The sequence below is a fragment of the Balaenoptera musculus genome, chromosome X, assembly GCF_009873245.2.
Source record: "Balaenoptera musculus isolate JJ_BM4_2016_0621 chromosome X, mBalMus1.pri.v3, whole genome shotgun sequence".
NCBI lineage: Eukaryota > Metazoa > Chordata > Mammalia > Artiodactyla > Balaenopteridae > Balaenoptera > Balaenoptera musculus.
This window is the reverse complement of record NC_045806.1, coordinates 1009760-1023246: the sequence shown is the minus strand read 5'-3', so window position 1 is coordinate 1023246 and position 13487 is coordinate 1009760. Positions and strand designations below refer to the sequence as shown.

The following is a 13487-nucleotide window of genomic DNA, read 5'->3' as shown; positions in this document are numbered from 1 at the left end:
ACAGACGCAGGAATAAATATAGATGCACACGGGCGTACACACACACACAGACAGACGCAGGAGTAAATATAGATGCACACGGGCGTACACACACACACACACACACACAGGAATAAATATAGATGCACACGGGCGTACACACACAGACACAGATGCAGGAATAAATATAGATGCACACGGGCGTACACACACAGACACACAGACGCAGGAATAAATATAGATGCACACGGGCATACACACACACACACACACACACACACAGACGCAGGAATAAATATAGATGCACACGGGCGTACACACACACACAGACGCAGGAATAAATACAGATGCACACGGGCGTACACACACACAGACGCAGGAATAAATACAGATGCACACGGGCGTACACACACAGACACACAGACGCAGGAAGAAATACAGATGCACACGGGCGTACACACACAGACACACACACGCAGGAAGAAATACAGATGCACACGGGCGTACACACACAGACACACACGCAGGAATAAATACAGATGCACACGGGCGTACACACACAGACACACACACGCAGGAATAAATACAGATGCACACGGGCGTACACACACACACACACACAGACGCAGGAATAAATACAGATGCACACGGGTGTACACACAAAGACACACAGACGCAGGAATAAATACAGATGCACACGGGCGTACACACACACACACAGACGCAGGAATAAATATAGATGCACACGGGCGTACACACACAGACACAGACGCAGGAATAAATATAGATGCACACGGGCGTACACACACACACAGACACAGACGCAGGAATAAATATAGATGCACACGGGCGTACCCACACACACACACACACACACGCAGGAATAAATATAGATGCACACAGGCGTACACACACAGACACAGATGCAGGAATAAATATAGATGCACACGGGCGTACACACACAGACACACAGACGCAGGAATAAATATAGATGCACACGGGCGTACACACACACACACACAGACGCAGGAATAAATACAGATGCGCACGGGCGTACACACACACACACGCAGGAATAAATACAGATGCACACGGGCGTACACACACACACAGATGCAGGAATAAATACAGATGCACACGGGCGTACACACACAGACACACACGCAGGAAGAAATACAGATGCACACGGGCGTACACACACAGACGCAGGAATAAATATAGATGCACACGGGCGTATACACACACACACACGCAGGAATAAATATAGATGCACACAGGCGTACACACACACACAGAGACGCAGGAATAAATATAGATGCACACAGGCGTACACACAGAGACACACAGAGGCAGGAATAAATATAGATGCACACGGGCGTACACACACAGACACACAGACACAGGAATAAACATAGATGCACACGGGCGTACACACACAGACACACACACGCAGGAATAAATATAGATGCACACGGGCGTACACACACAGACACACAGACGCAGGAATAAATACAGATGCACACGGGCGTACACACACAGACACACAGACACAGGAATAAATATAGATGCACACGGGCGTATACACACACACACACGCAGGAATAAATATAGATGCACACGGGCGTACACACACAGACACACAGACGCAGGAATAAATATAGATGCACACGGGCGTACAGACACAGACACACAGACGCAGCAATAAATACAGATGCACACGGGCGTACACACACAGACACAGACGCAGGAATAAATACAGATGCACACGGGCGTACACAGACACCCACACGCAGGAATAAATATAGATGCACACGGGCGTACACACACAGACACAGACGCAGGAATAAATATAGATGCACACGGGCGTACACACACAGACACACAGACGCAGCAATAAACAGGCACACACAGACACACAACTGCAGAGACACACACAGATGCGGAACAAAGACGCACATACATGTAAACTTATATAGACACAGCTAGACACACACAAAAACACAGACACACGTGCACATACGCAGACACACATAAACCTGGATACACACAGGCACACACACACAGCATCAGGGACCACACAGGCTTTCACGACAAAGTAGGAGGACCTCATCCCTCGAAGAGGAGGAGGATTTGCTCAGAAGCCTGGACTCTCCCTGTCACCTGGGGTGACACGCAGGTGACAAAGCCCCTCAGCATCCCCCCCACAGCGACTTTGTCACACGGGAAGAAAACGTATCCCTGAGTTTCCTGGTGTTCCAGGAGCCACGACTGCACCGTGCACACAGTAGGTCCTCCGCCGTGTCCGCTGGAAGCAAAGCCTGCGAGCTAGCCAGGAAATATGACCCGGCTCCTCTGAGGCTGAGCAAACTCCAGGCAACGCCGAAGTAAGGAAGTAAAACCCAGACCGGCCGCGAATCCCAACACGCCCTCATGGCTCCCCTACTATAGGGGAAACGGAGACCCTCCCCAAAGAGGCGTAGGAAAAAAGACGTAAGATGCCAAATGAGGTGCGTGAAGAACGGCACCTGGTCCTGAGTTTCTCCTGGACGCCCAAGAATCTCCAGGACCAGAGTCCCAGGACACCCCCACCCCCCGCTTTTTCTCGATTCCTAAAATGCGCAAGGCATTGGCTTCACCAGGAACACGCCCAGAGCCTTCTGCGAACAACATGCCTCTTTCTTCCAGGGTCCAAGTGCCCCCAACCCTGAACTAGCAGCCCTTTGCATGTCACGGCCACGGTGGTTAAGGGGACCCGCGTCCCGGCGAGGGTGCAGGGGCTGCTTCTCAAAGGCAGACGCTTCCAGAGGAGGGGAGTTTGTTCAATCCATCCCCGATGGATTTTACCCAAAACACGTCCAATCGCAGCGTTTGGTGCGAGGGGCTGGCCACTTAAAATGGGAGAGGGTCTCACCTGCACCGCAGAAAATGCGTAAATACTCTCTACTCCCTTACAGGGAGAACCAAGGCTTTAGAGGCAAAAGTTTCCACGTGTTTTAACTCACTCCGAGCATTTAAATCATGGAAATTCACCCAAATAAAACGTGTATCACATGTTGCTTGCTGGAGGGCGTTCTTGGTGGAATTGTGTCCCACCACCAAAGTGTTAAGTTGACGTCCTAGCCTGGTACCTCAGAATGGGACCTTATTAGGAAACGGGGTCTTTGCAGATGAGATGAAGGGAAGGGTCTGAGATGAGGTCCTCCTGGAGGAGGGTGGCCCTACATCCAATGACAGGGTCCTTCTAAGAGACAGAAGAGGAGAGACCCAGACACAGAGGAGAAGCCCCGGGAAGACAGAGGCAGAGATGGGAGGGACGGGCGGCCAGAAGTCCAGGGATGCCTGGAGCCCCCAGAAGCTGGAAGAGGCGGGAAGGACCCTCCCATGGAGCCTCTGGAGGGAGCTCGGCCCTGGGACACCTTGACCTCAGACGTCTGGTCTCCAGGACTGGGGGAGGATGAATTCCTGTGGTTTTAACCCACCTGATTTGTGGTCATTTATTACAACGACCCCAGGAAACCAATTTACGGTGCAAAGAAAGCAAAGCACCCACATTACTGTACTTATGTGAGAATCAACAAATGCAAAATTAAATTTCAGAGACACACTTGTCTTGACTAACAGGAGCATGGGTCACACCACGTATTTACAGATGCTATGACGGTCTGCCTTGCAAAACTCAACGGGTCCGCTCTTACGTGGTAGGGCAAAACGTTTAGCCCCAAAATATTTTAGTCGCTTTTCTACGTCAAACATAAGTAATAAGAAAACATTCTGAAGGTCTTGAAGCAACAGAACACAGAGTATAAACCCCGAGACGTACGCCGTGGGAGACCATTTCCACCAGCCCCAACTCATGTTCATTATATCAGGAACCACCCTTCACCTGCGGCCCCTCCTCGGTCAGCAGGACAGGTGAAGGAATTTGTCCTTTTTTCTAACAGCCTTGGAAAACCACGGAGGCTTTAAGCACGTACGGACATGATCTCACTGTGGCTTCAGACAATTCTCTGACCATAGAGAGAAGGCTGGCTTACGGGGAAAAGGCCAAGAGCAGAGAGGTCAGCGCCAGGAGAAGGTGTTCGCTCCAAAGGAGTAGAAAAATTAATAATAATAATAATTATTAAAGGAAAACCGTGTCTCTACTCACAGCACTTCCGACACCCAACGTGTGGGCTTCCCACACCCAGCAAGCCTCCGGTTCTCCTGGGACACAGCTGGGTGGCCTCCAGTCCACCTCTGACAGGGGCCCGCGTGCGCGCAGACCTCCCGGGGTAAAGGCTCGGCCCCCCGGGCGGCTCCCACGTCACCACCAAGCGCAGGGACTGGGGCCCCAGGCCGCCCACGCTTGCGTCCCACAAGGCGACACACGGAGGGTCCCCGCGACGCCCTCCTCAGAGAACTCAGGCACCACGTGGCTGACTCACCCGTTTATCGGAAAGGGACGGACAGCCAGAGAGGGCGGTGGACGGCGAGGCCCGGGAGGCCCCCAGCGCCGGAGCTCCTGTCTCCGTGGAGTCTGGGGCGCGTCACTCTCCCAACGTGCGGACCAGTTCCCCGACCCGGAAGCTCTCGGAACCCCGCTACGCAGGGTTTTCACGGGGCCGCCGCCAGGCACGACCGTCGGAAGCCTCGCGCCTCGGGAGCCGCTCGAGCCCCGCCCCCTCTGCGCTGCGTGGCGCCTGGGGGCGGGGCTGAACGGCCCACCCTCTCGTCACGTGGCTGGTTCCTCGGGGCAACCGGCCCGCGCCTCCCAGGGCCACGCCTCCGCGCAGACTCAGGCGCGGCGGGGCTCGTGCCGAGGGTCGCAGGAGGCTCCTCGCGCCTGCGTCACTCGGGAAGCTCCTAGGGTTTCGGGAGCTCTGCGCCAGGAACCGGGAGATCGCCCTGCATTAGGATGCGCCCTAAACCCAATAATAAGCGTCCTTATACGTAGAATATTATATTGTATAGTATGACATATATAATTTTATATATGATTATAATTTTAATTATACATAAATTACAAGACACATATACAATATAATTATATATAGATTGTACACATTATATACATTTATAAACGATATGATATATATTATATATAAACAGGTAAAGCGTTACCTGTATGTTATAATCATATGGAATTATACTTATATAGCTATAATTATAGGTGATTAAAGATGATTATTATAATATATAATAGGTATATGATTATATGGCTATAAATAATATGGTGTATTATATTTATATTTTAATATATATTAATTAATATTCATGCTATATATTTAACTTATATATTTAATTTTATTCCTTATATAATATAAAATGTATTAAATGTATATTATACGTTATACATAAAATGTATACTCTAGATTATATGTATATATTATAATTATATTAATAAAATATTAATTATATTATTTCCATGTCTATAATTATGTTACAATATATAGTAAATTTACATGTAATTTATATATATAAATTTTAATGTAATTAATATAATATAAATATATAATAATATATAATATGATTGCTGTACAATATATACAGTATAATATGTATAATCATATACAGTACAATATATAAGGTAATAATATATATCATTGTATACAGTATAATATATATTATAGAGTGCAACCTATAGCAGTATAAGAATACAATGAATATTCTATTTTATATATTTACATGTATATAATTTATATACAAATCATACATTACATTTATGTTTTCATGGATCTTATACAATTTGTAGTTAACATATCATGCACAATGGAGAAGCAAAAATGTTATTTGAGACCCCGATGCATAAGTTTCTTTCACAGACTCTATGGGGTTTCAGCAAGACGTGGGATAGGATTCAAAAACTAGGGAAGAAAGGTGGCGTCTCCCCAGGCACTTTCTGGTCCCTCACGCGATGCCTGGGACGTGAGCCCGGCGGTGGTGAAGGTTCCGCGGTTGGCGCCCACGTTGCAGGGAGTGTGGACTCCGGGAGCCGCAGCCCCTGGGGTCCGTGCAGCTGCTCCTCCGAGTAAGGACGGCCCCTCTCTCCTCCCCCAGGCAGCCCCTGACCTGTGACCCCTCACGTCTCCCAATCCCCCAGACCCCTGCCCATCCCCTGACCCCCGTCTCCCCTCCTTCCTCCTACCGACCCCACTCCTCCCAGGGCCCCAACTGCCCTTCCCTCCTCATCCTGGAACCAGCTCTGCCCAGGACAGCAACCCCACCACTCACCCCACTCCTGTCGGACGGGCCCTGCGTCCTGATTCCCACCCCATCCACACACACCCCTGTCTTCTTTCCCAGGTCCTTTCCCCAGCTGTATCCGTAGGGCTCTGCAGAGAAACAGAACCAATGGGATGTGTGGGTGGAAAGAAGATAGGTAGATAACAGATGGATAGATGATAGATAGATAAATGATAGATGATAGAGATGATAGATGGAGATAATAGATAGATAGAGAGGATAGATAGAGAGGATAGATAGAGAGGATAGATAGATACATATAGATATAGATACATATAGATAGATAGCCATGATATATTCTCCCTCCACTTTTGTTCTATTCAGACCTTCAACTGATTAGACGAGGCCCACCCACCCTGGGGAAGACCACCTGCTTCACTCAGTCCACTGATTCACATGCCCATCTCATCCAGAGACACCCTCCCAGACACACCCAGAATCACATTTGACCAGCTGTCTGGGCCCCTGTGAGCTATAAAGCTAAGTTGACGCATAGAATTAACCATCACAGCTGGTGAGCGGCAGCAATACCCGTGTGGAGGGGGAGAAACAGAGTGGCCCCTCCAGGTCTCTCTGCAGAGCCAGCCAGGAGAGGCTCGTGGCTCTGCGGCTCTTCTTGGGAACATCAGCTTGCAAGGCGAGGTCAGCGTGCTCACACCCTCCTGTCTCGACAGGATCTGCGAGCCCCCCATGCAGACATCGTCCCAAGCTGGCAGGAAGCTGAGGAAGCCTCTGTCGTTCCTCTCTCCGTGTGGCCTGTTCCAAACGCCTGTCGGTAATAAATCCCCATCAAAAGGAAAGAAGCCATTGCATCTGGGCACTTTGATGCAAACCCATTTTCCTCGCAGGGACTCATCCTGACTATATCAACGTGCAGAATTCAAAAGAAATCATTCTCCTTTCCCTATATCAACGTGCAGAATTCAAAAGAAATCATTCTCCTTTCCCTCGGAGAGATGCGGCCTAGGGAAACAAAGACCTACAGGGTCAGCTCCTGGGGTCCCTTCCTATTTACTTCACTCCTCAGAAATCCTTAGAATCCTTAGAATTCCTATAAACAAGGGGTTGCGTTTGCAGGTGAATTGGGACTATCTTGACTGGCTGGTATTCATACGGTAATGGAGGATTTTCTTCCCGCTAAATAAAGCACATCTGATGCAAACCATCCCTGTTCCTTCCGCTTCGTTTGTCCTCGGATGTTTCTGAAATCTAACCCGGGTTTGTAGGCAAGATTGAGGTGAAGACGATAGTTACCCCTGGTGACCCCCAACCGGATAATCCAGGAAGATGTCATCTTGAGATCCTTCAATTCATCCCATGTGCAGAGACCCTGTTTCCAAACACGGTCACATTCACAGGTTCTGGAGATAAGGATGTGAGCACATTTGGGGGGACCCCCACTGAACCCAGGCCATGCTAGTATTGCCATATTGTAACCACATAATCAATGAATTTGGGTTGTCCACAGCAACCCAAACAGCCAGCACACAAGATGGACAACCCTTCCTCCAAAGACCCAGAATGGAAATTAATCTCAGAAACACACCTGCCCCTGAATTTATACCTTCCTGGAAGTGACAAGCTCGTGACTGCACGAAACCTCTGTATAAGCAGGTACGGCGAGACACTCATTTTCTGCTTATTTTTATAAATTCCCAGACCTAGGTCGGAGGTAATAGATTTCCTTTTCCTCAGCATCTCCGTATATAAATAACCTTGCTTATTCAGGGGTAAAAATAGCAGCCTGGATGGGATCGTTCAAACAGAAACAGCGAAGGAGAAGAAAATGAAATATGCAGACTCCAAAGGTTAAAAACAGTGGGGGAAAAACCTGAAAGAGCACATACGCAGTCACAAAAGAAACAGTGTGACAAGAAGTGTCTGCTCTGGAAATAAGCATGCGGGAGAACAGGAAGCACTCAGGTGCGCTGGGGGCTCATGAACCAACACAGGTAGAAGCAGGGGGTCTCCTCCTCCCCATCATTGCCTCCCTCACCTGGGGAAGGTCGTCTGGACCATCCAGGCTCCTCTGTAAACCAGGGATTGGATATGGGTTTGGACACTGCATCAAGGTTCCCAAGACCCCCCAGGACTGACAGACAACTGTCTGGAAGGACTCAGGCTCATTACAAGGTGGAACTCATGGTCATGGTTTAGTCCCATGAACGGATACACAGCAAAATCAGCAAAGGGAAAGCTGTGTGGGGTGGATCCTGGGGGGAACGAGGTGCAAGCTTCCAGGGTCCTGTCCCTGTGGAGTCGCACGGGATGCACTGAAGTCCTCAAGCGACGAGTCGTGACCACGCGTGTGAGATGCTGTCGCCAGGGAATTTTAACTGAATATAGTAGCGCTCAAACACTGTGACTGTGCCCCCAGGGGACACTTGGCAATGTCTGCGGACATTTTTGGTTTTCACCACTGGGGAGGGGGAGCTCCTGGCACCTGGCGGGTGGAGACCAGGGAAGCTGCTCCACACCCCACAGGGCCCAGGACGCCTCTCATCAGAGGGTACTCCAGCCCCAGATGTCAGTAGGGCTGAGGCTGAGACACCCTGACCTAACATGAGAGACTCTATCTATCTATCATCTATCTATCTGTCTATCTATCTATCTATCTATCTATCTATCTATCTATCCTCTCATGTATCTATCCATCCATCCATCCATCCATCCATCCTGTCTTATCTACCCACATATCCTCTCTCTATATATAATCTATCTATCCATCCATCCATGTCTATGTATCTATATATCTATCCATCCATCCATAACCTCTCTCTCTCCCCACCCATTTATCCATATATCTATCCATCTATCTATTCATCCATCTATCCATCCATATCTATCTATCTACCTACCTACTTATCTATCTCAGTGGTTCATAACTGGGGATGACTTGGCCACCCAGAAGGACACTTGACAATGTCTGGGGACATTTTTGGTTGTCACAATTTTGGGGAGGATCCTACTGGCTTGTGGTGGGTGGAGACGAAGGAAGCTGCTCCACACCCCGCAGGGCACAGGACGCCCCACAGCAGAGGGTCCTCCAGCCCCAATGTCAGTAGTGCTGAGGCTGAGACACCCTGTCTAGCTTGAGAGACTACCTATCTATATACCTATCTATCTATCCATCCATCCATCCATCTATTTATCTGTCTATGGCTGTGGTTCTAAACCAGGGATGACTTTGCCCCAGGGGACATATGACAATGTCCAGAGACGTCTTTGGTGTCACACTGGGGGGAGGGGAGCTCCTGGCACCTGGTGGGTGGAGACCAGGGAAGCTGCTCTACAGCCCGCAGGGTCCAGGACGCCCCTCATCAGAGTCATCCCGCCCCAGATGTCAGCCGTTAAAACTGCTCTAAGGAAGTCCTGCCACCATGAATTTTCAAAACATTCTTTGCTCTCAGTCTTTCCCAGACTTGGTACCAACGACATCTGGCACCTGAAAGGCTGCACATGCCCGGCTTGTCAGGAAAAGACTTTTAACGGGAAAACGCAGAGGTGGGTGGGAATGTGAAATTGGAAGAGGATGGCTGAGTTCAGGGGGAAGACGGTTTACAACTCGGACACGGAAAGGCCAGGAAGAAAGCGAGGAACAGAATGGAAAGCTCAGGGGAGCAGGTGCGCTGGTAAGCGGGCAGCGTGGATTCGTGTATTAATCCAAAGCAGGAAGCGAGGATGCAGGGCGCCTCCCGGGGCATCTGAGATGCTGGTCTGCGACGCCTCACGGGGAAGCCAGGGCTCACCTGGTCCAGCCTCACCTGCTCAGGAAGCCTCGTTAAAGTTGCTGAAAACGAACATGGGGGGCGTGAGCCACGGGCAACAGAAGCCAGAGCTGAGGAGGCAGGAAATACAGGCTGTGGGGAATCCAAGGTTGTCAACGGAGCCCCCCAAGGGGATCAAAAAGAGCCTCCCCGCCTCCTGCTCAGTTAGACACACACGACCTTCTCCTCCCCTTTCATCTGTCCCTTCATGGTCAGCAAATGTCAGGGCCTTTGAAAAGCGCAGGACCTGCCCTCCGTGGACCCCGTGTGGCCGTCCCCCAGGGAATGACCCACAAAGGGCCAAGCAAGAAGATGCCCTGAGCATCGCTCCCCGAATTCCCTCCTCCACCCTGCCCCCACCAGCCCCAGGCAGCCACTGACCTGCTTCCCGTCACTATGGCATTGATTGCATCGTTTAGAACTTTCTAAGCATGGGATTTCCAGACATTTACATTTTCCTAGAAATGGAACGACACCGTGTGTTCTTTGGGGTTCTGGCTGCTTTTAATCTGCATCATTATTTGGAGATTCCTTCACCTTGCTGCTTCTTACACTTTCGTGCCAGGGTTTTTTTTTTTTTGCTTTTGCCTTCTTTTTTTTTGAACGGCCCATTTCAATAAATCAAAGAGGTAGATTCCTAGAATGCATCCCCCCATCAATCCCACACAGTTAATCCCACACATTTTTAACTGTAAAAAATAAAATACTGTACTAAAAGAGATTGGAAGCTACATTTATACTTTTATAAAGGAAGGCCTTTCTAAACATAATGGACAGAGGTAGGACACGGTGAACAGAGATTGGATGATTTGCTTTGCCATCAAATTAAAAATGGAAAATCAAAAAAACTTAAGTGGGAGGGATAAGTTGGGAGATTAGTATTGACATATACACATGACTATATATAACACAGATAACTAATAAGAACCTACTGTATAGCACAGGGAACTCTACTCAATGCTCTGTAATGACCTATATGGGAAAAGAACCTAAAAAAAGAGTGAATACATGTATATGTATAACTGATTCACTTTGCTGTACACCTGAAACTAACACAGCACTGTAAATCAACTGTACTGCAATAAAAAATTTTTTAAAATAAGTTAGGGACTTCCCTCGTGGCGCAGTGGTTAAGAATCCATCTGCCAATGCAGGGGACACGGGTTCGAGCCCTGGCCTGGGAAGATCCCCCATGCCGCGGAGCAACTAAGCCCATGCGCCACAGCTACTGAGCCTGCGCTCTAGAGCCCGGGAGCCACAACTACTGAGTCCACGTGCCACAACTACTGAAGTCTGTGTGCCTAGAGCCCGTGCTCTGCAACAAGAGAAGCCACCGCAATGAGAATCTGCGCACCACAAGGAAGAGTAGCCCCCACTCGCCACAACTAGAGAAAGCCTGCGTGCAGCAACGAAGACCCAACGCAGCCAAACATAAATAAATAAATAAATATTTTTTTAAAAAGGTTAAAAAAAACTTAAGTGGCAAATTACAAACTGATTGGAAACGGGCAAAGCAGGCAAACAGGCTTTTTGTACAAACACAAAGTCATCACGCTTTGCACGCAGGCCAGGACTCATATTTTTCCAGCTGAAACCCACCCTCCTTCAAGTATTTATCAATAGGTAAAGTGCCTCAGAAACACACAGTAATTAGCCCTGCGTGGAGGGTAACAGAGGCTTTTCTGATCCTTTCTTCCTTTCTCTACATCCTGATGTCTTCCACAGGGACTGTCTTCACTTTTGCTGTTTGAAGCCACTTGTGTTATTTCCGTGAGAGCCTCGTTTCTTGTCAATGGAGACTCTGCTCTCCGGCAGCCCCGGGACCTGGCTGTCACGTCCAGCCAGTCTCCTCCGGGCACGATTTGGATGGTTTCCGGAGTACCGAGCGCTGTGTGTGGAGCACCTGCTCGGGAGGTGGGCAGCCGGGATGGGGGTGGGGTGTCTCTGCACGTGAAAACGCACCTGGGGAAAGGTGACTGCTAGCAGCGGCCGGTGGTCCAAGGCTGTGGTTTCCGCTTTCTTTTTCTTTTTTAATTAATTTATTTATTTATTTATTTATTTATTTTTGGCTGCGTTGGGTCTTCACTGCTGCGCGCGGGCTTTCTCTAGTTGTAGCGAGTGGGGGTTTCTCTTGTTGCGGAGCACGGGCTCTAGGTGCGCGGGCTTCAGTAGTTGTGGCACACGGACTCAGTAGTTGTGGCTCGCGGGCTCTAGAGCGCAGGCTCAGTAATTGTGGCGCACGGGCTTAGCTGCTCCGCGGCATGTGGGATCTTCCTGGACCAGGGCTCGAACTCGTGCCCCCTGCGTTGGCAGGCGGATCCTTAACCACTGCGCCACCAGGGAAGTCCCTGTGGTTTCCTCTTGGTGCAGCCTGGTCCCCGGTACACGACAGGGAAAAGTCCAGCAAGGCTGCATGTAGCCCGGGGCCTAAATGATGCAGATAAAGAGGAGGGGGCGGGGGCATGGGGGTCGGGCGGGCAGCCCTACTCAGCTGGCATGGGGAGAGGACCCCCGCTCGGGAAGCAGCACTTAACCCAAAAGCCAGCGTCGGCACGAACAAGCCACACGGGGGTGTGCTCTGGGCGGAAGGGATCCAAATCCTATTATTTTTACAAATCCTCCCGGTTTCCCAAAGTTCTTAGAATAAGCAGTGTCACGTTTATCGTCATACAAATGGCCTGTCACCTTTTACTTCAAAAAGCATAAAAAGTGATAAAAGCCGAAAGGGAGTTGATTCTTTTCACAGGACAAATTAAGCAGAAGAGGCCAACGCATCCGACGGAAGCCAAGGCAAGGTCGAGGAACTGGGAATTCATCTGAGGGAAAAAATACCTGGGGCCGATAATCCCGTAAAAAGTTAACTCTGCTAGTTATGGCAGAAACGCAAATGAGACTTCACATGTCATAAAGACTAACGCGGACTCTTCGGTGCAATGGTCCCTCCGACTTGACTGGCACAGTCTTTCTGGGTGGAAGTTTGTCCACATACATGAGTCTTGGGTCCTCAGAGCTGAGTCGGAAATCAGTATTTTAGAGTTATTTCTCAACCCCATATGGATCAAACCAGTGTCACTGTCGGTGGCTTTCTGGGACCGGCACACTCTGTATGATTTATCATCTGCCTGTGGGATGAACAGTCTAAGCCCTGAATCACCCCCAGGGACCACACCTGAGGGTTCCACATCCCCTCCTGGGGCCCAGCCTGGGGTCTGGCTTGGAACCCGTTTACTGAATGAATCAATCAATTCATCAATGATTCAATGAGTGAGGACATCCATAGGTTATTTACAGTGAAAAGAGTCAGAAATGACCTAAATGTCCTACCAAAAGAGAAGCAATTCAATGTACTTACACAGCCATCAAAAATCACATGGTTAAGGAAAGTTTCAGAATGTGGAGGAAAGACCCTAATACAATAGTAAACAGACATGATCAGTCTATTTTTAAATGTTTGGTGCCTAACAAAGAAATACACCAATTATAACTAGTGGTCATCACCAAGAAGTGCAATTTTTAAGC

General features: G+C 49.1%; 1 protein-coding gene across 3 annotated transcripts in view; it reads right to left on the bottom strand.

Moving 5' to 3' along the window:
- Positions 1 to 6487: 6487 nt before the first annotated feature.
- Positions 6488 to 13487, bottom strand: part of ASMT (acetylserotonin O-methyltransferase) — a 36143-nt gene continuing 29143 nt past the window's right edge. For all 3 annotated transcript variants that reach the window (XM_036840827.1, XM_036840828.1, XM_036840831.1), the window contains one exon: positions 6488 to 6970. In XM_036840827.1, the coding sequence (XP_036696722.1) occupies positions 6594 to 6970 (377 nt within the window). In that variant the 3' untranslated portion in view covers positions 6488 to 6593. The remainder of the gene's footprint in view (positions 6971 to 13487) is intronic.